This window comes from Hylobates moloch, unplaced genomic scaffold, assembly GCF_009828535.3.
Source record: "Hylobates moloch isolate HMO894 unplaced genomic scaffold, HMol_V3 SCAFFOLD_33, whole genome shotgun sequence".
Lineage (NCBI taxonomy): Eukaryota > Metazoa > Chordata > Mammalia > Primates > Hylobatidae > Hylobates > Hylobates moloch.
The window spans coordinates 2,451,136-2,478,471 of NW_026652308.1; the positions used below are offsets into that span (position 1 = coordinate 2,451,136).

General features: G+C 46.6%; 1 protein-coding gene across 1 annotated transcript; it reads left to right on the top strand.

Annotated features, from left to right (window-relative positions):
• The first annotated feature begins 1,435 nt into the window (after positions 1 to 1,435).
• LOC116463327 (vacuolar protein sorting-associated protein 33B-like) lies at positions 1,436 to 25,341 on the top strand. Its single transcript, XM_032146376.2, has 23 exons — positions 1,436 to 1,828; positions 6,095 to 6,175; positions 6,915 to 6,976; positions 9,414 to 9,463; positions 9,970 to 10,037; positions 13,970 to 14,015; positions 15,833 to 15,927; positions 16,227 to 16,331; positions 16,754 to 16,850; positions 17,071 to 17,148; positions 17,352 to 17,425; positions 17,713 to 17,799; positions 17,988 to 18,078; positions 18,316 to 18,390; positions 18,651 to 18,715; positions 18,839 to 18,893; positions 20,623 to 20,669; positions 21,568 to 21,700; positions 22,283 to 22,356; positions 23,143 to 23,244; positions 23,763 to 23,838; positions 23,945 to 24,061; positions 24,687 to 25,341. Exons 1-23 carry the CDS (start codon positions 1,733 to 1,735, stop codon positions 24,764 to 24,766), a joined length of 1,854 nt encoding a protein of 617 aa, XP_032002267.1. The 5' UTR covers positions 1,436 to 1,732; the 3' UTR covers positions 24,767 to 25,341.
• Positions 25,342 to 27,336: the final 1,995 nt, after the last annotated feature.

Below are 27,336 nucleotides of genomic sequence, written 5' to 3' on the forward strand. Positions count from 1 at the left end.
ACTCTGTTGCCCAGGCTGGGGTGCTGTAGCATGATCATAGCTCACTGCAGCCTCAAACTCCTGGGCTCAAGTGATCCTCCTGCCTCAGCCTCCCAAGTATTGAGATTAAAGGTGCCCAGCACCACACCTGGCTATTTTTTATGTGTTGTAGTTGACCAATCTTATCTCAAACTCCTGGCCTCAAGCAACGCCCCCCGCACCCTGACCTGGACCTCCCAAAGTGGTGGGAATTACAGACATGAACCATTACTCCTGGCCAAATTATTTCATCTGTGAAAACCTCAGTATGTATCTCAAAGAGATAAGGACTTGTTTTTAACAGAAATACAGGCCTGTATAACATAGAAATACAAAAAATAATAATAACATAGAAATACAACACCTGGCCCCAACGCTGTGGCTCACGCCTGTAATCCCAGCACTTTGGGAGGCCAAGGCAGGCGGATCACTTGAGGTCAGGAGTTCGAGATCAGCCTGGCCAACACAGTGAAACCCCGTCTCTACCAAAAATACAAAAATTAGCCGGGCATGGTGGCACGCGCCTGTAATCCCAGCTACTGGAGAGACTGAGGCAGGAGAATCGCTTGAACCTGGGGCAGCGCGGGGGTTGCAGCACGGAGCTTGCAGTGAGCCGAGCTCCTCCACTAGGCAAAAGGGTGAGACTCTGTCAGGAAAAAAAAAGAAAAGAAAAGGAATACAATACCTGAAAAGTTTTAGTAATTCCTTAAATCAGTTATCTTTGAATTCTTATCCAAAAAAGATCCACACATTGAAACATTTTGTTGATACATCTCTTAAATCTCTTTTATTCTGAAGTGTTTCCCCCCGCCCCCACATTTCCCCCTTTGCCATTTTTTTGAAGAAGACAGATCATTTGTCCCATATAATTTCCTACATTTTGGATACTGTTGATTTCATACCTACGATGTCTTAACATATTCCTGCTAATCTCTATATAGCCTATAAACTGGTAGTTAGATCTTGAGGCTTGATTAGGCTCCATTTTTGGCAATAGTGATGCTCTGTATTTCCTATGCATCTCACCAGGAAATGACATGATGGTATGATCGATCACAGTTCAGGTATTTTTAGCTTGATGCATCCCTTATGTCTTTTTGTTGTTGTTGTTGTTGTTGTTGTTGCGTGAGGCAAGGTATAGCTTTGTTGCCCTGGCTGGGGTGCAGTAGCGCGATCGCAGTTTACTGAAACCTCCGCCTCCCTGACTCGAGCGATTCTCCCATCTCAGCCTCTTGAGTGCTGGGACCCCAGGCGCCGCCACCTAATTAACAGACGCGTTGCCTCCGTTTTTGAAATGTCCCTTTCAGGATGCCGTCCCCTTCCTGGTACGCGAAGCGCTGGGAGCGAAAGGGACTTCCGGTAGATCTAGGAAGTCGCTTTTCTTTCTGGCAGGAGGCGGGGTTCTCCCCGTACGCTGCGGAGTCTCTGCGGGGTGTAGACCGGAATCCTGCTGACGGGCAGAGTGGATCGGGGGGGAGGGTCGGGACACGGTGGCTGCAGGTCTGAGACAAGGCTGCTCCTAGGTAGTAGCTCTCTTGCCTGGAAGTGACCATTCATTCCTGGAGTGCTGCTGAGGAGCGAGGGCCCCTCTGGGGTCTCTGGAAGTCGGTGCCCAGGCCTGAAGGATAGCCCCCTTGCGCTTCCCCTGGGCTGCGGCCGGCCTTGTCAGAGCGAAGGGCGTCCTTCCACCCCCCCGGCGCAGGTGACCGCTGCCATGGCTTTTCCCCATCGGCCAGACGCCCCTGAGCTGCCTGACTTCTCCATGCTCAAGAGGCTGGCTCGAGACCAGCTCATCTATCTGCTGGAGCAGGTCAGTGCTCGCCTAGCGCCTTTATCGTATCTACAGTGTGGCACTCACTGGATGCACATTTCTTCCTTGCCGTGCCCCTTTGATCTTGTTCTTGGCCCCTGGTATTGTCCTTGGAGCTTCCCCAGCAGGTCCAGAATGAATCCAGGGAGTAGTAAGAGCTGTTTGGAACCTGGCCAGAGAGTTGATGGAAATCACCTCCCAACCCCCCATACAGGCAAGGGAGACACCATTAGTGCCAGGCATCCCTAGGGACGGAAAGATGGTTAAGACATCTTTGCCATTAGGGATCTTATCACTCCAGTAGGAGCTGTATGAAGCACAAATTATCACGCACAGGTGGTAAATGAGTGATAGAGCTAGTGTACCCTAAGAGTTCAGAGTAAGTGATCATTTCTAGCTGGGGTGATGATCTAGGAGCTTTAAGGAGGTGAGTGTGAATAATAAGCATATTTTCTTTGGAGACTAAGCATGCTCCAGGCAGATAGATTGGTAGGAGCAAAGTTGACAAACCAGGGAAAGACAAGGCATGTACAGCGAAGACACCCATCAGCAGTTACACAGTAGCCACTGAAAAGAATTTTTTTTCCATTTGTGGCATGAGACAATACTTGATGATTCTAATAGTGATGTGTGTGGTGGGGTAAATGGGCAACAAGAAGGCCAGTTAGGAGACCGTAGATCAGACAAGAAATAAAGGCCCACACAAAATTGGTAGCAGTGGGAATGAAGGGAAGTGATGGATTTTTAAGTTATGGTGAAAGAAAACTCAAAGACTTACTGATTGGTTATAAATGTTGAAGGAGAAGCAAAAATGAGTGAGATTTTTAACCTGGGTTATTAGGAAAATAATACTGCTACTGTGATTTTAATGGATTACTTGTGTAATCATTTAGTTATTCATTTTATGTCTGTACTCCTCAGTAGATTGGAAGGTGGGCAGGGATCATGTTTGTTTTGTTCAACACTACCCAGTGAGTACCTAGCTTAGAGTCAAGCACACACCATGTGCTTAATAAATATTTGTTGTATGAACATTGAATAGAAATGAGAAAAATAATTAGAAAAAGGAACAGGTTTGTTGGGGGAAGTTGATTTGTTTGGGTTTGGATGGGGGAAGTTAAGATGCCTGTAAGAAATACAGCTTGTAACATCCAGCAGATAGAAATGTAGAACTGCAGCTCCATTGTGAGGACTGGAAGGAAGATGGATCAAGATGAGAACTGCAGGGCATCTTGGACCAGATTTTATTTCTATTTCATTTTATTTATTTTTTTGAGACAGAGTCTCACTCCGTTGCCCAGGCTGGAGTGCAGTGGCGTGATCTTGGCTCACTGCAACCTCCACCTCCCGGGTTCAGGCGATTCTTCTGCTTCAGCCTCCCAAGTAGTTGGGATTACAGGCGTACGCTAGCCCACTTGGCTAATTTTTGTATTTTTAGTAGAGACAGGGTTTCACCATGTTGGCCAGGCTGGTCTCAAACTCCTGACCTCAGGTGATCTGCCCGTCCCTGCCTCCCAAAGTGCTGGGATTATAGGCTTGAGCTACCGTGCCCGGCCTATTTCTCTTTAATACTTAGTGCTTGCACAGTGACATGCGCATAAAAGACTTGCAACAAATGTCTGAAGAATTGAAAAGAGGTGCTAGTTAAAGCCACTAGTTCAGGTGAGATCAAGTAGAGGAGACCAAAGAGAGAAACTTGAGCCCACTGGGTGATTCAGCATGGCCAAAGTGGATTTCCAGGCAGTAACATCCTCTCCTAACTTCTGACCTAATTTTTGTTAATGTGCACTGCTATTCAGGCTTGAAATATCATAATCATCTTTGCCTCTCCTTCACCCTGATACTTAACTGAACCAGTTGCTGAGTTCCATGGATACTTCTTTACACATAACTCTTTTATGGTGATTGTAAAATAACACTTGCACATTATAGAAAATGTAAGAAGATCAAGGAAAGTAAAAAGAAAAAAAAATTACTTATAGCCCTACCATAAGTTATAAACACTGTTAACACTGTTAATTTCTTTCAAGTATTGAAAAAAAATTAGGCTGGGTGCGGTGGCTCATGCCTGTAATCCCAGCACTTTGGGAGGCCAAGGCAGGCAAATCACCTGAGGTTGGGAGTTCGAGACCAGCCTGACCAACATGGAGAAACCTTATCTCTACTAAAAATACAAAATTAGCTGGGCATAGTGGCCCATGCTTGTAATCCCAGCTACTGAAGAGGCTGAGGCAGAATTGCTTGAACTCAGGAGGTGGAGGTTGCGAGAGCCGAGATCGCGCCATTGCACTCCAGCCTGGGCAACAAGAGCGAAACTCCATCTCAAAAAAAAAAAAAATTATATTACACATTCCATGTATCTCTTAATCTATTTTTGCTCACACCACCACCAGCCTAAATCAGGCCTCTTTCATTGCCACATGTTTGGGCTCCCTGGATGCTTTCATTAACTCCCTAAGTGGACTCCCTGCCTCCTGTTTCTCTGGTCTTCAGATTCCTCTAACATTTCCAGCTGATTGGAATGCTTCAATGCACAAAAGCTTTATTTTTCCCTGTTAATTAGAGGATCAAGGCCACATTCCCCTAAGCTGGCATTTGGAGCCCTTCCTACTCAATTCTAGCCAACTATTTCAGTCTATTTTTCACCATTCACCTACCTCAAGATTTCCTACCCTCTGTTGACCATTTTGGGTTTGGGAAACTAAAAAATAAACATTTAAAAAGGCCAAACGTGGTGGCTCACACCTGTAATCCCAACACTTTGGGAGGCTGAGGCAGGTGGATCACCTGAGGAGGTCCGGGGTTCGAGAACACCCTGGCCAACATGGCGAAATTCCATGTCTACTAAAAATACAAAAATTAGCCAGGTATGGTGGCATGCACCTGTAATCCCAGCTACTCGGGAGGCTGAGGCAGGAGAATTGCTTGACCCTGGGAGGCAGAGGTTGCAGTGAGCTGAGGTCGTGCCACTGCACTCCAGCCTGGGTGACAGAGTAAGACTCTTGTCTTTAAAAAAAAAAAAAAAAAAAAAAAAACAGGCCGGGAGCAGTGGCTCATGCCTGTAATCCCAGCACTTTGGGAGGCTGAGGCAGGTGGATCACGAGGTCAGGAGTTGAAGACCAGCCTAGCCAAGATGGTGAAACGCCATCTCTACTAAAAATACAAAAATTAGCTGGGTGTGGTGGCGAGCACCTGTAATCTCAGCTACTCAGGAGGCTGAGGCAGAGAATTGCTTGAATCCAGGAGGCAGAGGTTTCAGTGAGCCGAGATCGCCACTGCACTCTAGCCTGGGTGTCAGAGGGAGATTCCATCTCAAAAAACAAACAAAACAAAACAAAACAATAAATAAGGTTAAAAAAAAAAAGATTTCCTGCCCTCTATCCCGTTGACCTTTTGGGCTGGGTCATTCTTTGTGGTGGGGGCTGGCCTGTGCATTGTTGGATGTCTAGCAGCATCCCTGGCCTCTACCCACAAGATGCCAGTAAAACCCCTACCCTGAGTCAGATAACCAAAAATGTGTCTGGACATTGCCAAATGTCCCTCGGAGGGCAAAATCATCCCCTTACCACACAGCCTATGCTCTCTTTCTGATCTTTGCTGGACTGTCCTCTTCATCTATCCATGTCAACACCCTACTCATTTGTGAAGGCCTGGTTGAGAGGAAACTCCCAGTGACTTTCCCCTCCCTGTCACTAACTGTGACCTCTCTTTCCTCTGAACAGACATTGAGATCTGTGTCAGGAGTGGTGGTGCAGGAATCATATGACAGGGATTGTGGGGTGGGGGAGTGGGAGGGGGATGGGGTGAGGACTGTCCTGGGTTTGCTAAGTTTTCTGCAGTGAACGTGTGCTATTTTATTTTGTACTTAGGAGAAAAATGCAAGGTGGGGTTCTGTTGTGTTTGGCTTTGTTCAGCAGGAGACCAGGGGTGGTTGGGAGCCAGCGTGGAGGAGGCAGCACAGAAGGGGAGTGAGGTGCAGACCAAGGTCACAGGTGAGCAGAAGGGTTAAGTGACAAGGAGTTAACCTGAGAAAGAAGGTGGGATGTCTTCTTCCCACTGGTACAGAAAACGAGAAGGCAAAATAGGTAAATATACAGAGAAGTGTCAACTGTGGATACAGATAATAAATAAGGTGCCAGGCTAGACGATACTTAGTGCCCTCCCACCTCAGAGACTATGTTTCTGTTAGATGGGTGGCTGGGCTACTTCTCAGCTGAGGAAGCTCGTGTGACCTGTGAGTGACCCAACATATTGTGTCTCCTTCAGCTTCCTGGAAAAAAGGATTTATTCATTGAGGCAGATCTCATGAGCCCTTTGGATCGAATTGCCAATGTCTCCATTCTGAAGGTACTGTCCCTTTCCCCTGGGGGTCATGCCCCTCTTTGAGCAGTTTTTCTTTTGATGAACAATACAAACTACTGAAGAGTGACTACTCTTGTAGGGCAAATATAGGGTAGCCTAATTGGGTAGAAAAGGGAGATTGATGCTGTTGTTCGTATTTTTTTGTGTGTGTTTTTTTGTGGGGGGAGACAGAGTCTCTCTCTGTCACCCAGGCTGGAACACAGTGCAATGGCACAATCACAGCTCACTGCAGCCTTGACCTCCTGGACTCAGGCGATCCTCCTGCCTCAGCTTCCCAAGTAGCTGGGACCACAGGCATGTGCCACTACACCTGGTTAATTTTTAAATTTAAATTTATTATTTATTTTTCTGAGTCTGTTTGCTACAGAACATATATATATATATATCTTTTTTTTTTTAATTTTGTAGAGATGGAGTCTTCTTATGTTACCCAGGCTGATCTCAAACTCCTGGGTTCAAGTGATCCTCCTACCTTGGCCTCCCAACGTGCTGGGATTACAGGCATGAGCCACCGCACTTGGCCCATACTGTTTTTATATTGTTTTATTTTAGGTTTTCCTATTGACAATTTGAGGAAAGTTCAGCAGGATGGTTGTCAGGGGAGCAGTTTGATTCCTAGAATTAGCATAATTAGGAAGCCCTCAAGAAGTCCCCTATCTTCGTATCATGCTTTGTGCTTTTCAGGCACTCTTATATCCATTGTCTTATTGGATTCTCTCTGTAGCAACACGAAGTAGACAAGCTATACAAGGTGGAGAACAAGCCAGCCCTCAGCTCCAATGAACAGTGAGTGTCTGGGAGAGTCTGTCCCTACTCCAAGCTGGAAGAGGTCCCTAGGGGCACATTTGCCTTTCATCTGTCCTTGGCTGAGATATATGGTTCACCTCCCTGAACTTTACAGTTTCATGGCTAGGTTACTCTTCTGTTGTTTTGTTTTCTTTTGTTTTGTTTTCTGTAGTTTCCTTTCTATGGTTTCTTGTCCTCTTCCCTCTCTAATTTACATCACAGTCTATAACCAGATTGACTAATCTTTCAAAATTATTTTCATCGTGCTCTTCTCAAGAACCTGCAAGGCAGCTGGGTGCGGTGGCTCACGCCTGTAATCCCAGCACTTTGGGAGGCCGAGGCAGGCGGATCTTCTGAGGTCAGGAGATACAGACCAGCCTGGCCAACATGGTGAAACCCCATCTCTACTAAAAATACAAAAATTAGCCGGGTGTGGTGGCGTTTGCCTGTAATTCCAGCTACTCAGGAGGCTGAGCCAGGCGAATCGCTTGAACCCGGGAGGCGATGAGTTGCAGTGAGCCAAGATGGCACCACTGCACTCCAGCCTGGGCAACAGAGCAAGACTCCATCTCAAAAAAAAAAAAAAAAAAAAAAAAAAAGAATCTGCAAGGCCTCTTATTACTTGCTGAAGATTGTCCACATTATTTGTCATAGACTTCAAGGCTGTCTGCAGCATGGCCTCCCACATTACCTTTCCAGCCTTGTCTCTCGTGTGTCCCCTTCAAGCCTCTGTTGACATGTGCTTCCACCCGCCTCTCAGCTCTGTGCCTTCACCCTTTTCATCACTCCATTCACTCTGCCTGAAATTCTCTCCTGTCCTCACTGCTCCTATAAAGAGTGTCCATCCTTCAGAGCCCAGCCACCTCCTCCATGAAGCTCTCTGTTGCCCTTCCAGTCCGGGGTGATTTTCTCCTCTGGATTTCCATGGCATTTTGTATTTGTCCTGTTCGCTTGGCATGGAGTCATGTACAGCTGTTGTCTTGATTTTAAAGTATTTCTGAAACTTAATTAATGTACATGCTTTCTTAGAAGAAAAAATTCTCCTGGATACATGGAGAATATATCCATGTACCCCAGTTTGAAAAACGTTATTTTCTATTACTTTCTTATATTTAAAATTTTTTAATTAAATTTATTTATTTTCAGAGACAGGGTGTCACTCTGTTGCACAGGCCGGAGTGCAGTGGTGCAATCATAGCTCACTGCAATCTTGAGCTCCTGGGCTCAAGGGATCCTCCTACCTCAGTCTCCTGAGTAACTGGGATTACAAGTGTGCAGCACTGCATCCGCCTATAGTTTTATTTTATTTTATTTTTTTGAGTAGGAGTCTAACTCTGTCACCCAGGTTGGAGTGCAGTGGCGAGATCTCAGCTCACTGCAACCTCCGCCTCCCAGGTTCAAGCAATTCTCCTTCCTCAGCCTCCCAAGTAGCTGTGATTACAGGCGCCTGCCACCATGCCCAGCTAATTTTTGTATTTTTAGTAGAGATGGGGTTTCTCTATGTTGGCCAGGCTGGTCTTGAACTCTTGACCTCAGGTGATCCGCCCTCCTTGACCTCCCAAAATGCTGGGATTATAGGCATGCACCACCTCGCCAGGCCTTATAGTTCTTTCATTTTACTATTATTATTATTTTTTTTTTTTTTGAGACGGAGTTTAGCTCTTGTCTTCCAGGCTGGAGAGCAATGGTGCGATCTGGGCTCACTGCAGCCTCCACCTCCCGGGTTCAAGTGATTCTCCTGCCTCAGCCTCCTGAGTAGCTGGGATTACAGGCATGTGCCACCATGCCCAGCCAATTTTTGTATTTTTAGTAGAGATGGGGTTTCACCACGTTGGCCGGGCTGGTCTCAAACTCCTGACCTCAGGTAATCCACCCGCCTCTGCCTCCCAAAGTGCTGAGGTTACAGGTGTGAGCCACCGCTCCCAGCCTACTATTATTATTTTTAATAAAGATGAGGTCTCACTGTGTTGCCGAGGCTAGTTTCGAACTCCTGAGCTCAAGCAATCTTCCCACCTTGGCCTCCCAGAGTGTTAAGATTACAGGTGTGAGCCACCACGCCTAGCCTTTATTTTTAACTGACAAATAATAATTGTATATTTTTATGGGGTATTTGTGTATTGTTTTTAGCACTGATTGTTAATATACTCCATATAGGCATCTTTTTTTACCCACTGGATTGTAAATTATTTGAGAACAGGAACTTTTGGGTCCACCATAGGGCCAGTAATGTACCCAGCTCATCAGGTTTTACCCATTGTGTTGAGAGGTATCTTCTGTGGTTGGTATATGGTGGACCAAGAGAATGGCATAGCTTTGGCTAGGATGAGACCTGTAGGGCAAATGGCAAAAGAGTTGGTATTGTTTCAGTTTCTTCTAAGTTGCCATCCAACTTGATAATTTTTCTTCACTGTTTTTTTTTTTTCTTTCTCTCTCATAGATTGTGCTTCTTGGTCAGACCCCGCATCAAGAATATGCGATACATTGCCAGTGAGTGTGCCATGGTACTATGTGTAACTGTGGGAAAGGGCAGGTAAAATCTAAGGGCTTCAGCCATAAGGACCCTCTAATAAGAAAATAATTGTTTGAGTTGGCTGTAGCACTTGTGGAGCTTCCCTGCTTCTTTTTTTTTTTTTTTTTTTTTAATTTTTTTTTTTTGAGACGGAGTTTCACTCTTGTTGCCCAGTCTGGAGTGCAATGGTGCGATCTCGGCTCACTGCAACCTCCGCCTTCTGGGTTCAAGCGATTCTCCTGCCTTAGCCTCCCAAGTAGCTGGGGTTACAGGTGCCCACCACCAGACCGGACTAATTTTTTGTATTTTTAGTAGAGACTGAGTTTCACCATGTTGGCCAGGCTGGTCGCAAACTCCTGATCCACCCGCCTCGGCCTCCCAAGTGCTGGGATTACAGGCATGAACCAGTGTGCCCGGCAGCTTCCCTGTTTCTAGTGTAACAGATGGCCCATGACTTGCTGGGCTGCATTCCTTCTCTCTGTAGGTCTTGTCAATGCTGACAAATTGGCTGGCCGAACTCGCAAATACAAAGTGATCTTCAGCCCTCAAAAGGTGAGTTTGGATCCTGGAGGAAGTGAGATAAGGTAGAACAGGACTGAGGACCGGGCAGGGGTAAGGGGCCAACAGCACTATCTCCCTGTCTCAGTTCATTTTCTGTTGCTGTAACAGAATACCTGAGACTAGGTAATTTATAATGAACAGAAATTTATTTAGCTCATGGTCTGAGGAGGTAGTGAAATCCAAGAGTGTGGGGCTGGCATCCGGCGAGGGTCATCCCATGGCGGAAGGGTGGAAGGTGGAAGCCAGCACATGAGACCAACAGGCACCCAGGGGCTGGACTTGCCTTATAGCAACCCACTCCTGCCAGAAGGACATTCATTAATCCATTCATGAGGACTCCTCCCTCATGACCTAATCACCTGTTATTAGGCTGCACCTCCCAACACTGTTGCACTGGGGATTCAGTTTCCAACAGATGAACTTTTGGGAGACACATTCAAACCGTAGCACTCCCTCAAAGCAAATTATGTGTGATTGAACCAAATACCTGTCAGTAACGTATCCTCAATTCATTAACATATCCTCAGTTGTTTAGCAGAGGGTCTGTCATCATACTGTCCCAAATAAAGTATTGTAGAATTGTGCGAAGAGGCCTCTACGTAGATTTTTTTTAATGAAAAGCTTCACACTTGTGAGGTAGAACCTGCTCTGTATCCCTAACACAAACTCTAGTATAGTAATGGTGCACAATGTTACGGCTTTCCAATGACTTTCTCCCTGTATCCCTTTAAAAATAAATACAATAAATCATCACCCTCCCTCCTCCCATCCCCTATGCTTATAAGGATGTGGCTGGGCTGCCCCTGGGTTACTAGAACCATGCCACCATATATCGGAAAAGCCTTTTCTTGCACAGGAAGGGAACCTTAGAGACTGTTTTACTCCACCCCAACTTTGAGCAGCTGAGGGAACTGAAGCCCATGCTCACACAGTGAGTTAGCATAGCCAGACTAGAGCTCTTCCATCTTTAACTCAATAATTGCAGTACGTATTTGGAGGTCCGTCATAGTCTGTCCATTTCTTGATTCCATTGAGCTCCCCTCTCACCTCCACATCAGCTACGTGCATCCTCAATCCCAGTGATTGGGAGGAATGATGTTCCAGGCCTTTACCTTGCCAACCATAGGCCTATAAAGCTACAGCAAGTAGTGCATGCATACTTAGAGAAGGTAGAAGCTAGACTAGGAAGAACAGAGATTTATTCCTTTTCAATCTTTCTAAGAAAATTCTAGAGAAAATTGAGGCAGTAACTAAGGACTGAAGCCTCTGAAACCAGGCTATCTGGATAAAATCCACCCTTGAGGCCTTATTACCTGTGTGGTCTTGGGTTAGGTACTGAGCTGCTCCGTGTCTCGGTTTTCTCATCTGGAAGATAGAGTTGATAATAGTACTTTTCTCTTAATTTAAGTGAGATGACTTTGAGTCTCTGTTGAAATAAGAAATCAAGCGGGACCCTAGGCTTATATTGTTTTATCCTTCTCTAAAAGGAGTAAGAGGAAAGAGCCAGTGACCTTCCTTTGAATGTCACCTGAAGATTGATAGCACAATCTTACAAATATTTATCTTAGGATAATATGCTTAGGAATACAAACATGTGAAGTATTATTACCAGAGCAAGAAATTATTGAGTAGGACAACCACTCAGAATTATAGGTACTTTTCAATGTTATTAAAGGAGTCATGGCAATAATTTCTAATTCTTGGACTCTTACAAAACCTTTTTTTTTTTTTTTTTTTAAATTACGCTTCCAAGGACAGCTTTGGTGTTTTGTTTTGTTTTGTTTTGTTTTTGGAGACAGTGTATTGCTCTGCCACCCAGACTGGAGTGCAGTGCTGCAATCTCAGCTCACTGCAATCTCCGCCTCCCAGGTTCAAGCAATCCTCCTGCCTCAGCCTCCCTAGTAGCTGGAACTACAGATGTGCATCACCATGCCTGGCTAATTTTTTGTATTTTTAATAGAGGTGGGGTTTTGCCATATTGCCCAAGCTGGTCTCAAACTCCTGAGCTCAGGCAATCCGCCCACCTCTGCCTCCCAAAGTGCTAGGATTACAGGCATGAGCCACTGCGCCTGGCCAAGGACAGATTTGTATTAACAGGGAATAATCCTACAAGTTAAAATAATCCTACAAGCCTCTATATTACACAGAAAAACAAAATTGGTATTTTTATGAGCGTTCTCCACTTAGCACCTTATCTAATCGAATTCTTTGACCTAATTTTATATTAGGAGGCATCTCTCTCTCTTCTTTGAGACTCCTTTGTTAATTATGAAGATTGGCAGTTTTCAGACCTGGCTCTGGAATTCCATTACTTAGCATTAAAAGTTAAAAGCAGGCCTGAAGATTTCAGTTTTCCTGGCAGAAATGAGTGAGGGAGGAATAGGATTCTTCTGTGTAATAGTAAAATAAGGAGTACGTAGCATTGATCTACATCTCACAGAGCTAGTATGAAGATGAAGACAAGTGATTCTTGTAGAACACTAAGAACAATGCCTAATCCATTTTAAGGGCTTACAACATTAGCTGTTAATAATGTCATCTCATTATCAGATGTGAGTGCCCTCAGCATTCTTTCTCATTATTTTCAAATATTCACCCCTTCCCCACTTACTTCAAAGGAGTAAGAGATCGTGGCCTTTTCCCTTCTAAGATGAGCTGTTCCATGCCAGTTCTTGGCCCCGTTCTGCTTTCCTTCTCCATTATCTTGCTTTACCAGATAGACTTTGTCTTCTGCCTTCACCTTTCTAAACAATGTCCCCCATTTCATCTCTTCTCCCTATCAGGGCTCCCCCTTCTTTCATGGCCAGGTTTCTGTGAAGAATGTTCTACTGTCACTGCTTCTGCTTCCTCATCTCCACCTTCATTGTTTCATCTAGTCTCCCTCAGGTCTCTGTTGTCAAATCCACTGGTGTCTATTTAATGTTAATCCTACTTAACTTCCCTGGCATTTGACACTGTTGCCCACCCTTCCTTGCAACTCTCACCTTTCCTGCCTTGACTGTTGCTGTTTTCTCCTGCACCTGCCTCTCTGAGTATTCTTTCTCAGTCTTCTCTGCCAGGTCCTGTACTCTGGCCCCCTTTCATCTTGTGTTCCCTAGAGTCCTGTCCTTAGCTCTCCTCTGCGTGTTCTTTTCTCTTGGACAGACCATCTACTTTGTTTATTTATTTGAGACAGGGCCTCACTCTGTTGCCCAGGGTGGAGTGCAGTGGCACAATCTCGGCTCACTGCAGCCTTGACCTCCTGGGCTCAAGTGATCCTCCCACCTCAGCCTCCTGAGTAGCTGGGACTACAGGCACACACCACCATGCCCAGCTAATTTTTGCATTGTTTTGTAGAGTTGGGGTGTCACTATGTTGCCCAGACTGGTCTAGAACTTCTGGGCTCAAGCGATTCGCCTGCCTCGGCCTTCCAAAGTTCTGGGATTATAGGAGTGAGCCACTGCACCCAGCCACATCATCCACTTTAAATACAGCGTATATGCTACTTAATCCCAAGTCCTTGTCTGTGTCTGCCGAGGTCCCATGGGCATGTCCTAAACAGAACTCACTCTCCCTTTTACAGATCTTTTCCTCCCATCTGCTCCTCCACAATTTCCAGAGTACCTCATGCTATTGCTGTCATCTCTGTCTGTACAACTTACCTTTTGAAGACAGCTGAACTCCTTCTCCTTTGTAAAGCTCCTCCCTTCTCTCAGGGAGATAAGAAGCAATTTACTCAAACATAAATTAAATGGATGAGAAAGAACTGAAGTGCTGGGCTGAATGATTCTAATGGTCCTTTCTAGATCTTAAGAATCTGGGTTCTCTTGTCTTTCACTGGGTTCAGTAATTATTGTCCTCATCAGTGACCATAGAGGAACTCCAGAGAAATGGAGAGAACAGAGAAGAAGGTGGTTACTAATCAATTTCCTTTTCTCTTTCAGTTTTATGCGTGTGAGATGGTGCTTGAGGAAGAGGGAATCTATGGAGGTGAGAGGAGATGAATGTGAGTGGAAAGGGAGAGAGAACACACAGAAGAAAAAACCGTTGTCGTTCTCCACCCCCCAGCTCCTTCTTTTCCTGGTCTTATTCCTGTTAGTGTAGCAGGAGGAGAGGTTCCTGAGAATGGGAATGGGAATAGGACCACGAATTAGAACACTACTGGGGGCTGGGCATGGTGGCCCATACCTGTAATCCCAGCACTTTGGGAGGCCGAGGGGGTGGATCACCTGAGGTCAGGTGTCTGAGTCCAGCCTGGGCAACATGGTGAAACCCCATCTTTACTAAAAATACAATAATTAGCTGGGCGTGATGGTGCACGCCTGTAATCCCAGCTACTCGGGAGGCTGAGGCAGGAGAATTGCTTGAACCCGAGAGGCAAAGGTGGCAGTGAGCCGAGATCACACCATTGCACTCCAGCCTGGGCAACAAGAGTGAGACTCAGAGAAAGAAAGAAAGAGGAGAGAGAGAAGAGAGAGAGAGAAAGAAAATAAAAGAAGAAAAGAAAGAGAGAGGGAGGGAGGGAAAAGAAAGGATAAGAAAAGAACTCTACTGGGGTAGTGTGAAAGGAACAGCAGGGCTTAGAGTTGGAAATGACCAGCCACTCTTCTCACCTTCCAAGGCTCCCACAGGAAAAACTGGGCCTCCCCTCTGTGTATTCCTCATGCTATTCTCCACACAACCCAAACCTGATCACAGCCCTCCCTGCTGGAAATAGCAGCAGCTCAATATAAAGCCCAGAATCCCCAACATGCCTCCTATCCCTTGCACAGTCTGGCCCCTCCTGTCCCGTTAGCCTCATCGTGTGCTGCTTCCTTCTCCTGACTCGCCACCCTCCAGCCAGAGGCACTTTACCCATGCTTTTCCAGGTACCCAGAATGTTCTCCACCCCACAGCTTTTTGCCTTCCCAAGTCTTACCCAAATTCTAAGCTTAATTTTCTCTTCTTGAGGGAAGTCTTGCCTACACCCCCAGTTGTGGTTACATCCCTTTAACATATGTGCTCACAGCTTGCTGTTTGACCTCTTTGGAGCACAGCCGTGAGTTAATAGTTTGTGTCATAATTTGTCTGGTGTTTCTCCCTCACTAGACTGTAAGCTTCAGAAGGTTGGGAGCACGTCCATTTTGCTCACTGCTGTTATCTCTGGTGTCCATATAGTCCTACATGTAGGCAGCTTTCAGTAAATATTTGCTGAATAATGAATGAGTGAGCCAGGTGTGGTGGCTCACACCTATAATCCCAGCACTTTGGGAGGCCAAGGCGGGCGGATCACCAGAGGTCAGAAGTTTGAGACAAGCCTGGCCAACATGGCAAAACCCCGTCTCTGCCAAAAATACAAAAATTAGCTGGGCATGGTGGCGTGCACCCGTAATCCCGGCTACTTGGGAGGCTGAGGCAGGAGAATTGCTTGAACCCAGGAGGCGGAGGTTGCAGTTAGCCAAGATCACACCATTGCACTCTAGCCTGGATGACGAGAGCTAAACTCCGTCTCTAAATAAATAAATAATGAATGAATGAATGAATGAATGAATGAATGAATGAATGTTTTCTCGGCACTTTTGGTCAGCCCTCTAGTAAAAACCCACCACTTAACACATTGTATTACAGGCTGCTGTGGACACGTCTCCTTTCCTTATCAGACTGTGAGCTCCTTAACGGCAGGGACTGTGTCTTATTCTTCTTTGAGCCTCCATTGCTTAATGCAGTACTGGCGTGTGGCAGGCACTCAAATATTTGTGGCGGACCTTCCCTCTTAACGTGGAGCTGAGTACCTTCTGCAGGGAGGCTGATGCTTTCTGTCCCCACAGATGTGAGCTGTGATGAATGGGCCTTCTCTTTGCTGCCTCTTGATGTGGATCTGCTGAGCATGGAACTACCAGAATTTTTCAGGGATTACTTTCTGGTAAATGCAGAGGCCCTTGTGTTTTGGCATCAGGGGATGGGGACAAATGCGGGATGCAGAGGGCTAGAAATACCAATATAACCTTTGTCCAACGCAAGTAATTTATCACAGGTGATAGTGATGTAGTGATTGAGTGCTACAGATTGGTCTTTGTAGGACTTCCTGTGAAGCCAATGAAAATGAACCTTTCAAGCATCCCCCAGACCCTGCCACCCTGCTCCAGGGCTTCTAGGGCTAGCCAGTTTCCAGGTGTCCTATTGGGTTGGTTCATATCTTTCTGGCTTGTGTGGTCCCTGCAGGAAGGAGATCAGCGTTGGATCAACACTGTAGCTCAGGCCTTACACCTTCTCAGCACTCTCTATGGACCCTTTCCAAACTGCTATGGAATTGGCAGATGCGCCAAGGTAAGAGCACTAGCAGTACTGTTGTCCCGGCAGACCCTGTTTCCCCGGTTCTGTACCCACCTGGGGTTATCCAAGGGCATCTGTGATATGAGGTGTATTCTTTACTTTGCTTTCATTGTTCTGGAATAGATCCTCAGAGAGGAGAACTTGTGTGGCTAACAGAGAAGCAAAAGCCAGGATCTCCTGGGTAGCATTCCTAAATCTCTTTTTATTTTGGGGACAGAGTAACACATCTTCTCATCAGTCTGAAGAGTGTTGGGGAAGGATAGACACAGATGGGAGTAGATAGGGCCATATTGTGAATAATTAGCTCCTGTCTTGGGGACAAGAGGAAGTATCACGTGGAAAGGGTTGGCTTCTGTAGGTATGGGGCTGCAGTAGGGACCTGGACACAAGACTGAGAATGTCTTGGGCCCTGGCAGATGGCATATGAATTGTGGAGGAACCTGGAGGAGGAGGAGGATGGTGAAACCAAGGGCCGAAGGCCAGAGATTGGACATATCTTTCTCTTGGACAGAGGTAAATTATGCCCAGCGCTCCTGTCATGTTTCAGCCCTAGAAGACATGGAAATACAGAAAGCGTGGTGGCAAAGTTAAAATCCTAAAGTTAGGGCTGTGAATCCCAGCTTTGAGGAGCCTGGGCCCTTGGCCCTATGGAAAGTATCAAAGCTGCCCTTGGGCATGCTGTGTCGAAGGCTGGGTCAGGGAGAACCTTCATGGTCAGGGATCTGTGTTTCAGATGTGGACTTTGTGACAGCACTTTGCTCCCAAGTGGTTTACGAGGGCCTAGTAGATGACACCTTCCGCATCAAGTGTGGTAAGTGCTATGGGCCTCCGCAGCTTGGCAAGATGGACGGGTCATCAGCCTTGGCACCTTCCACATGGGGCAGGGCTTGTGGGAGAGACCCAGACCCTGAATGAACTGCTGACTTCCAAATAGTTTGAGGACCTTTATGGCAGTTCAGGGAATGGTAGAAGTCCTCATTGGAGATCCTAATAGCTGTCCCTCTGCTCTCAAAGGGAGTGTCGACTTTGGCCCAGAAGTCACATCCTCTGACAAGAGCCTGAAGGTGCTACTCAATGCCGAGGACAAGGTGAGGGTGTGGGTGCTAGCAATGGGCCCACCTAGGGCCACTGCTTATACCAGGCTGTGGGCCCCAGCTCTGAGAGGCGAGGCTGAGTCTATGGGAGAGAGGGTTTGCCCACCAGTTCAGAGCATATCCTAGAGCACAGAGTAGGCATTTGATATGGACTTAGGGATCCCAGCTCAGCTTTCTTTGTATTTCTGCCAGAACACCTGAGCACCCTTCCTGTACTGTCATTCTACTGCTAAGTTATGGTTCTGACAGAGTAAGTTGTTCTTGTCTTACTCTCCTCACAGGTGTTTAATGAGATTCGGAACGAGCACTTCTCCAATGTCTTTGGCTTCTTGAGCCAGAAGGCCCGGAACTTGCAGGCCCAGTATGATGTGAGGCTCCAAGCCCTGGTCCTCTGTTTTGTTCCCTCAGTGGCTTCCCAAGGCTGCTGCCCTTGGGCCCCTCTTCTAATACTATGACAGGTTCCCTGTCCTTTCTCATGGATGGATGGCAACTGAGGGAGGGTGGTGGTTTCTCATGTCTGAGGTTGGGGGGTTCACCTTTGGGAATTTTCCCACAGCGCCGGAGAGGCATGGACATTAAGCAGATGAAGAATTTCGTGTCCCAGGAGCTCAAGGGCCTGAAGCAGGAGCACCGCCTGCTGAGTCTCCGTAGGTTTCAGCTTGAGGGGCGTGAGGGGAAGTGACTGTGTCCCTCTGGGGAAAGCACCAGGGGACCATTACCCCCAGGAGGAGATCCCTGTTCATCGGACGCGTATGGTCTTATTTGGTGTCAAGTGGGAAGAAGTGCTTTTGGATTTTGCCTTAGGAGGTTTTTATTCTTCTGGACAATAAAGGGACATCTTTCTAGAACCAGGAATATGTCAGCTCCCTTTGTCCAACCTGCAGATATTGGGGCCTGTGAATCCATCATGAAGAAGAAAACCAAGCAGGATTTCCAGGAGCTCATCAAGACTGAGCATGGTAACTGCCGCAGCCTTGCTGTGCTACTGCCCACGCTTCTGCTTCCCCAGCTCCCAGCCCCGTTCCACCCTTAAAAGATGTTCTCTGGCTCTTCCCAGCTGACACTGGCTATGTGGAATGCTGGTTCCTGCTAGAAGTCCTGGGGGTCCCTTAACCCACTCCAAGGATAGAGAAAGAGACGGGGAGACAGACACCTGTTAGCATAGATGGCAACAGCTGAGCTGGCCCCCAGTAACAGGCTCTCCTCTGATTACTCACAGCACTGCTAGAGGGGTTCAACATCCGGGAGAGCACCAGCTACATTGAGGAACACATAGACCGGCAGGTGCGCAGGTGGAGGGCTGGGGGTGCCGAGAATGGCGTTTAGAGGTGGGGTCGGCCTTAAGCAGAAGGAAAAGAACACCTGTTGTGAAGCTTCAGTTCTCCTCGAGTCTTTCTTCCTATGCAGGTGTCGCCTGTAGAAAGCCTGCGCCTCATGTGCCTTTTGTCCATCACTGAGAATGGTGAGCCCAAAAGACTGAAGATGAGAATGTCAGATTGAGAAACTATGCTTTAGGGACAGAAGAAGTGATTTTGAAAGGCTAAGGCAAATGTCTTAGCAAACAGAATGTTTCCCTGTAATTTAATAGATTCTTTTTTGTTTGGGGTGAATTATCACCAGGACACAGGGTAATTTATTGTTTTAGCCCTAAGTGGGACCACATCCAGGCCACCCTAGAGCCCTGTCATATCTTAGGACTGCAGGGGTGTAGAGCTGAGTGGCATTTCTCTCATCAGTCCATCTGTCCTTATTTTCAATGAGATAAAGATACATTCCAGGAAAAAGGGACAGCAAGTTCATTTCATGAACATTTATTTATTTTTTTGAGACAGAGTCTCGCTCCGTCACCCAGGCTGGAGTATAGTGCTGTGATCTCGGCTCACCACAACCCCCACCTCCTGGGTTCAAGTGATTCTCCTGCCTCAGCCTCCTGAGTAGCTGGGACTACAGGTGTGCACCACCACGCCCAGCTAGTTTTCATGAACATTTCTAAAATTCCAGATTATGCAACCTTCATGGCAACTTGTTTTTACTGTTGAAGTCTTCCAGTTCATGAATATTCTTGAAGGTTGCCTTCTTTTTCTTTTTTTTTTTTTTTTAAGACAGAGTCTTGCTCTGTTGCCTAGGCTGGAGTGCAATGGCACAATCTCGGCTCACTGCAACCTCCACCTCCCAGGTTCAAGCGATATCTCACCTCAGCCTCTTGAGTAGCTGCGACTACAGATGCACGCTATCGTACCCAGCTAATTTTTGTATTTTTAATAGAGACGGGGTTTTGTTATGTTGGCCAGGCTGGTCTGGAACTCCCGACCTCAGGTGATCCACCTGCCTCGGCTTCCCTAAGTTCTGGGATTACAGGAGTGAGCTACTGTGCCCGGCTGAAGGTTGCTTTCTACCCAGAGAAGTATTTTGCTTATTCTAAATCTCATTTACTATAGTTAGAATCCCAGTTATTGTTACCTCTATGGAGAAAAACATATAAGACTGTGCTTTTGGAACTCATTTGAACACTTTTTCTATTTCTCAATAGTTATGAAGCAGTTCGTCGTAGAACTGCCCCTTAGCCAGAAAGAAATGCATGAGTCTGCCAGGTGTGGTGGCTCACGCCTGTAATCCCAGCACTTTGGGAGGCCAAGGCAGGCGGATCTCAAGATCAGGAGTTGGAGACCAGTTTGACCAACATGGTGAAACCCTGTCTCTACTAAAAATACAAAAATTAGCCAGGTGTGGTGGTGCATGCCTGTAATCCCAGCTACTCAGGAGGCTGAGGCAGGAGAATGGCTTGAACCCGGGAGGCGGAGGTTGCAGTAAGCCAAGATCGTGCCACTGCACTCCAGCCTGGGTGACAGAGCAAGACTCCATCTCTAAATAAATAAATAAATAAATGCCTGAGTCATCACTTCTTCTCCCTCCTGCTGCATCCTCCCCACATCCCACTACGATCACCGTTAGTTCCAGTGTCCCCTCCTCAGCACCCTTATGTTTCACAGCTCTTCTTGGGAGCTCCCAGACCGAGGCTTTATCTTTCAATAAGCAAGCTTAAATTTAGAACCAACTGTATACTCTGCAGGGTTAACATTTACTGAATCCTTCCTCCTGAAGAAGGCATTCGTTGCTGGTTGATCTGTACATTTTAGGGTGCCTCTGCCAGCCTCTTTCTCATGCACCTGTCTTATTTTCTTTACTCTTAGGTTTGATCCCCAAGGATTACCGATCTCTGAAAACACAGTATCTGCAGGTAAGGCCTGGAGAATGTATTCTTGAGGGAACTTGATGGAGGGCAGTTACTGGGCATTTTTGAAAGAGGCAAGAGAAGTGGCCCCTTTCCTGCCTCCATTACCTTCCTGTTTCCATTCCGGCCTCCCTCTTAGAGCTACTAGGGAGAGTCAGCTTTCAGCACGCCTCTCTGCCCTCTACCCTTGTTTCACCCCACACACTGACGGCGCATGGCCAGTGCTGAGAATTTAAACATTTCAGTGCTGGCCCCAGTGGTGAGTTCTTACTCCTGGGAGTCTCCCTCATTTTAGCACCGTATGAAGCATTGATTCAGCTTTCCTTCCTGGTACTTCTCAAGTCTTACTTCATCCAGGAAGCCTTTCCCATACATCCATGGGTCTCTAAAGTCTCATGCTGCTTTTTATTCTTCTTTGTTTGGTGTTTAATTATTTTTTTCTTTTTTTTTTTATTTCGAGATGATGTCTCGCTCTGTTGCCCAAGCTGGAGTGCAGTGGTGCGACTTCAGCTCACTGCAACCTCTGCCTCCCAGGTTCAAGCATTTATCTGCCTCAGCCTCCTGAGGAGCTGAGACTGCAAGCACGAGCCACCATGCCCAGCTAATTTTTGTATTTTTAGTAGAGACGGGGTTTCACCATGTTGGCCAGGCTGGTCTCAAACTCCTGACCTCAAGTGATGTGCCTGCCTTGGCCTCCCAAACCCAAAGTGCTGGGATTACAGGCATGAGCCACCGCTCCCAGCCCTGTTTGGTTATTTCTGATGTGAAAATTTATCTCAACAAAGTGTGAGCTCCTTCACATTGCAGCAGAGGCTTCATAGTCCTTCTGCTCAACTCTGTAGTACCTGACAGTGCTAGATGCTCTTTGGACACTCAGTAAATAGTCTAATTGCATCTTCTTCAGAGCTATGGCCCTGAGCACCTGCTAACCTTCTCCAATCTGCGAAGAGCTGGGCTCCTAACGGAGCAGGCCCCCGGGGACACCCTCACAGCCATGGAGAGTAAAGTGAGCAAGCTGGTGACCGACAAGGCTGCAGGTAAGCGGGGAGCACAAGTGACCCCTGCTCCAGCTGTTGTCCTGACTTCTCTCAACAGGCAGCACGCTGGGAAGGACAGAATGAATTGGAGAAGGTGGACTGATTCCTTCCTATTAATGTCATTACTATTATTACTACTACTTCTGCTAGTAAGAGCGGTTTCCACATAGTGAACACTTACCATGTACTGAACCCTTTAGTTTCTCATTTAATCTCAGAAAGACTCTATGAGGTAAATTTTCTCATCCTCATTTTATGATGAAACTGAGGCTTAGAGAATTAAGTGATTTGTCCAAGGTCCCTTAGTAAGTTAGGTCAGTTTAACTCCAAAGCACATACCAATAAACTCGGGTTACCCTGTGGATTGCATTTAGTAGAGAGCTGGTACCCTGTAGGCGGGGGAAGACTGTGGGTGGGGAGAAGGGTGGGGAGTATCTTGATTAGTTCCAGGGAATTGTAGTTGAACAGCTTCCGAGAGTTTTTGGATGTGATTGGTGCTGTTGTGTCCTGAATGGTATTATCTTTGGCGGTGTCATGAATCCATAGACCTTAGGTGAAACCTGACACAGATTTCTTCCCCAGGAAAGATTACTGATGCCTTCAGTTCTCTGGCCAAGAGGAGCAATTTTCGTGCCATCAGCAAAAAGCTGAATTTGGTATGTGGAACAGGGATGGTTAGGGAAGACGGTGGGTTCATTCCATTGTGGAGTCCTTTTTTTTTTTTGAGATGGAGTCTTGCTCTGCTGCCCAGGCTGGAGTGCAGTGGCACAATCTCAGCTCACTGCAACCTCCGCCTCCCAGGTTCAAGTGATTCTCCTGCCTCAGCCTCCCAAGGGATTACAGGCATGTGCCGCCACGCCCAGCTAGTTTTTGTATGTTTAGTAGAGACAAGGTTTCCCCATGTTGGCCAGGCTTGTCTTGAACTTCTGACTTCAGGTGATCCGCCCACCTCGGCCTCCCAAAGCGCTGGGATTACAGGCATGAGCCACTGCGCCCAGCCCATTGTGGAGTACTTTGAATCCACAAAAACCTTTTTGTCATTTCATGTGTATAAAGATTCTTTTGTTTGGTAGTCTTACAGCATGGTAGATTCATTCATTTAATCAACATGTAACAAGCACCTGCCAATGCCAGAGAATATTCTAAGTGCTGCTTCAGTGACAACCATATCCTATGTCACTCAAGGGCAGGGAAAGGAGAACCCATCCCTCCAGCCCCTTCACATTATTCAATAATGACGCACGGGAACTCATTCCAGAGAACTGGCAGTTACTCAACAGAAACTGCCATCTTCCGTTATGGATTCTCTTTTCGGGGCTATTGCTGGTTCTCCCTTTAGTTGAAATAAGAATTGTTCTTTGGGCTATGCCACTTTATCTGACCCTTTAAAGGGTTAGGGAGCTGAGCTGTCACTTGCCTAATGAAGTCCCTTTGTCTTATAGATCCCACGTGTGGACGGCGAGTATGATCTGAAAGTGCCCCGAGACATGGCTTACGTCTTCAGTGGTGCTTATGTGCCCCTGAGCTGCCGAATCATTGAGCAGGTGAGAGCATGTTACTCTTGCTCCCATTGATATTTCACTCTCTCTGCTTTCTCTTGGTCCCTGGCCTGTCTCAACTTTTTTTTTTTTTCTTCTTTGAGAGATGGAGTCTTGCTCTGTCACCCAGGCTGGAGTGCAGTGGCGCGATCTTGGCTCACTGCAACCTCCGCCTCCCGGATTCAAGTGATTCTCCTGCCTCAGCTTCCCAAGTAGCTGGGACTACAGGCATGTGCCACTGCACCTAGCTAATTTTTGTATTTTTAGTAGAGATGGGGTTTCATATAGACGGGGCCAACTATATGTTGGCCAGGCTGGTCTCGAACTCCTGACCTCAGGTGATCCCCCTGCCTCAAACTCCTGAAGTGTTGGAATTACAGGCGTGAGCCACCACACCTGGCCCTGTCTCAAGTTTTTGCTCCTTGAGTAATGAGCGAGAAATGTGACAGTCTGGCTGCTGTGCCCTTCCTTTCCTAAGTCTGATACCGTCGGTAGCCTTAAACACAGTGCTTATACCTTCCCAGGTGCTAGAGCGGCGAAGCTGGCAGGGCCTTGATGAGGTGGTACGGCTGCTCAACTGCAGTGACTTTGCATTCACAGGTATGTGGCATTAACAGTGGGGTAGGCTGGCAGTGAGGGGTGGGCTGGATGCACCACTCAGGACTAGCATGTCAGGGAAGAGCTGAATCTGGTCCGATCCTCACAGATATGACTAAGGAAGACAAGGCTTCCAGTGAGTCCCTGCGCCTCATCTTGGTGGTGTTCTTGGGTGGTTGTACATTCTCTGAGATCTCAGCCCTCCGGTTCCTGGGCAGAGAGAAAGGTAAGAGAGAGCAGAAAGGTGAGAATTGGCCTGCATTGTAGCTGGGTAACAAAGTGTCAGCTGGGCGCGGTGGTTCATGCCTGTAATCTCAGCACTTTGGGAGGTGGAGGCGGGCAGATCACCTGAGGTCAGGAGTTCGAGACTAGCCTGACCAACATGGTGAAACCCCATCTCTACGAAAAATACAAAAACTAGCCAGGCATGGTGGCAGGTGCCTATAATGCTAATTACTCGGGAGGCTGAGGCAGGAGAATTGCTTGAACCCGGGGGGTGGAGGTTGCAGTGAGCTGAGATTGCGCCATTGCACTCCAGCCTGGGCAACAATAGCAAAACTCCATCTCAAGAAAAAAAAAAAAAAAAAAACACACAAAGTGTCCTGCACAAGAATATTTTTCTCCTGGCCTCGGAGTACAACTTGCCATAGCCTTACTGTGGGCTGCCACAGCAGGGAGCCCAGTTATACCAGTGGTAGAAAGCAGTGATGCCCAAGAGCATGGCGCTCACGTCTCTGTCTATAAATGGGTGCTGTGATCCCATGGGGACTGTGGAACTGGAGGGGCTCTATGGTTACCGTTGGGGCCTAAGATCTGTGCTGTCTCTTCTGCTGCTGCATTTGACTCCTTAGGCTACAGGTTCATTTTCCTGACGACAGCAGTCACAAACAGCGCTCGCCTTATGGAGGCCATGAGTGAGGTGAAAGCCTGATGTTTTTCCCGGCCAGTGCTGACACCTTCCCTGAACACATTCCTCAGTGAGATGCAGGCATCTGGCACCCAGCTGCTATAACCAAGTGTCCACCAACTACCTGCTAAGAGCCGGGAGCATGGAACGTGTTGGGATTTAGAGAACATCTGAGAAAAGAGTTCACTTCCTGCTCCCAGGATATTTCTCTTTTCTGTTTATGAAGTCCAACCCATGCTGCTAAGATACGAGCAGGAAGAGGTATCCTTTGCTAAATTATATTTGAATATCATTGTAAATAAAGCCTCTGCTCTCAGATGTAATACGTTTGTCATCTGGACACGCATTTCCATCTTTATTAGTGAAAGCCCATGGGAGCTTTCTACAGGGGCTTCCTATGCTTCTTGGCCTGGACTTTGTAGTGGCTCCACGCCTGGTCTGGTTCTGCCCTCTAAAAATCACTCAACCACTCTGTACCTGAGTTTCCTCAACCATAAAATGAGGGGGATGGCTGAGGTGACCAGCAAGCACGTTTCCAGTTCTAAAATGTTGTGATTCGTTACATTTTTGAGAAAATGACTTTGTTGTTTTAACTTAAGGAGGCACTTCAATTTTAAGCGTTTTGTTTCTTACTGCAGAATGAAAGATTGCGTGCCATTAGAGCCATTTCAGTGCTCCTATAAATGTGCCAGCACCCTCCTCATTGCTGATGCTAGTAGCCTTTCTCTCTCTTTACCTTTTAAAAATGATGAAATATAGGCCAGGTGCTGTGGCTCACGCCTGTAATCACTGCACTTTTGGAAGCCGAGGCAAGGGGAACATTTGAACCCCAGAGTTTGAGACCAGCCTGGATAACATGGCAAGACCCCATCTCTGCGAAAAATAAAAAAATTAGCCGAGGGTGGTGGCACACACCTGTATTCCTAGCTACTGGGGAGGCTGAGGTGGGAGGATCCTTTGAGCCCAGGAGGTCGAGGCTGCAGTAAGCTGTGACCCTGTCTCAAAAAAAAAAAAAAAAAAGGAATTACAACCACCTACATTAGTGGCCTCTTTTCAGGCCTCTTCCAACTTGATCTCACTGATGACTATGCTTTCCTTGAAATTGTCTTATTCAGCTTCCATAATACCCTTTCTTTGTCCTCCCATAGTCTCTTAGGTTGTTCTTTGATTACTCCTCTCTGCTCATCCCATTTGCTGACACCTCCCCTCTTTCTGTCCTTTGTTGTCATCCACTTCCAGATCTCAAGCTTTCATCTCACTCCTTAGTGCCACACAAGTATTTCCTACCTGGTCATTCCAAGGCACTTCAAACTCAGCATGTACAAGATAAACTCATGAGTGGAAGCTCCTGTCCCTACTTGAATCCTTCAATCTGCTCTTCTTCCTGTATTCCCAAACTTTGTTCAAATGAGCAAAAAATTGTATTCTTGACCTCAGATTTTTTCTTTCTATGCCCCACCTTCAGCTGGTTCCCTTGTGCTATTGGTTCTTATTTCTAAATGTCTCTAGTTCATCTTCTCACCATCCCTATGACAGAGGTCTTTATTGTCTCTTGCCTGGGTTTTTGCAAGAGTGTCCCTCCCAGCTGCTCATTCTTCCATCTGTTCCCCATTCCACAGTGCTGCCACTTACTAAAAGGAAGAAAGAAAATCAAAACCTGAGTTACTGGATCATCAAAAGTATTCTTCCTATAGAATAATGATCATTCTGGGCCCAGCACGGTGGCTTACACCTATAATCCTAGCACTTTGGGAGGCCGAGGCAGGTAGATCACCCGAGGTCAAGAGTTCAAGACCAGCCTGGCCAACATGGCAAAACCCCGTCTCTATTAAAAATACAAAAAAAAAGTATCCAGGCATGGTGGTGCGTGCCTGTAGTGGCAGCTACTCGGGAAGCTGAGGCACAAGAATTGCTTGAACCCAGGTAGCGAAGGTTGCAGTGAGCTGAGATTGGGCCACTGCACTTCAGCCTGGGTGACAGAGGGAGACTCCTTCTCAATTAAAAAAAAAAAAGAACATTGAAAGCACCAATGAAGTTTTTCTGAAAATAAGAAAAATATGGTTCTGAAGGTGAAGCAAACAAGCATCCTTTACCTTTAGGGAAAAGGCATATGAAGAGGATTCACCTAAGTTACAGGTGGCCAATAAACACGAAAAATATGCAATTTCAGTTATAATCGTGCCAAACAAGGGAATGCCAGTATTATTATTTTACCTACAAAATGAGCAAAGATGTTTAAAAGTACAATAGAATTCAGCCCTGCTGAGGGTAACAAAAGGAGGGTACTTTTCCAGTGAGGCTTTGTGCAGAAGGCAAATTAATAAAGGGAGCATTCGGTAATTACACCTCTATGAATCAGCCGTACGAAAACGCAGGATGCATTTATAAATACATACATACATAAAGATTTCTGTATGAAGATATTCAGCCCAGCCTTATCTTTTAAATTATTATCTAAATATCAATAGCAGAATAGGCGAGATATCTACACACCAGGATATTATGCTACCATGAATCACTGGGAAAAAAATGTGATATATAAGCATTTAGGGATGTAACATGTTCATCGAAGAAAGGAGGCTACAAAAGTACTT

Excerpts from the sequence above, each read along its gene's own strand:
- LOC116463327 (XM_032146376.2), top strand. The coding sequence starts at position 1,733 with ATGGCTTTTCCCCATCGGCCAGACGCCCCTGAGCTGCCTGACTTCTCC. Across the intron at positions 16,851-17,070 it reads TATCTTTCTCTTGGACAGAG|ATGTGGACTTTGTGACAGCA; the intron begins GTAAATTATGCC and ends TCTGTGTTTCAG. Across the intron at positions 18,079-18,315 it reads GCACCGCCTGCTGAGTCTCC|ATATTGGGGCCTGTGAATCC; the intron begins GTAGGTTTCAGC and ends TCCAACCTGCAG.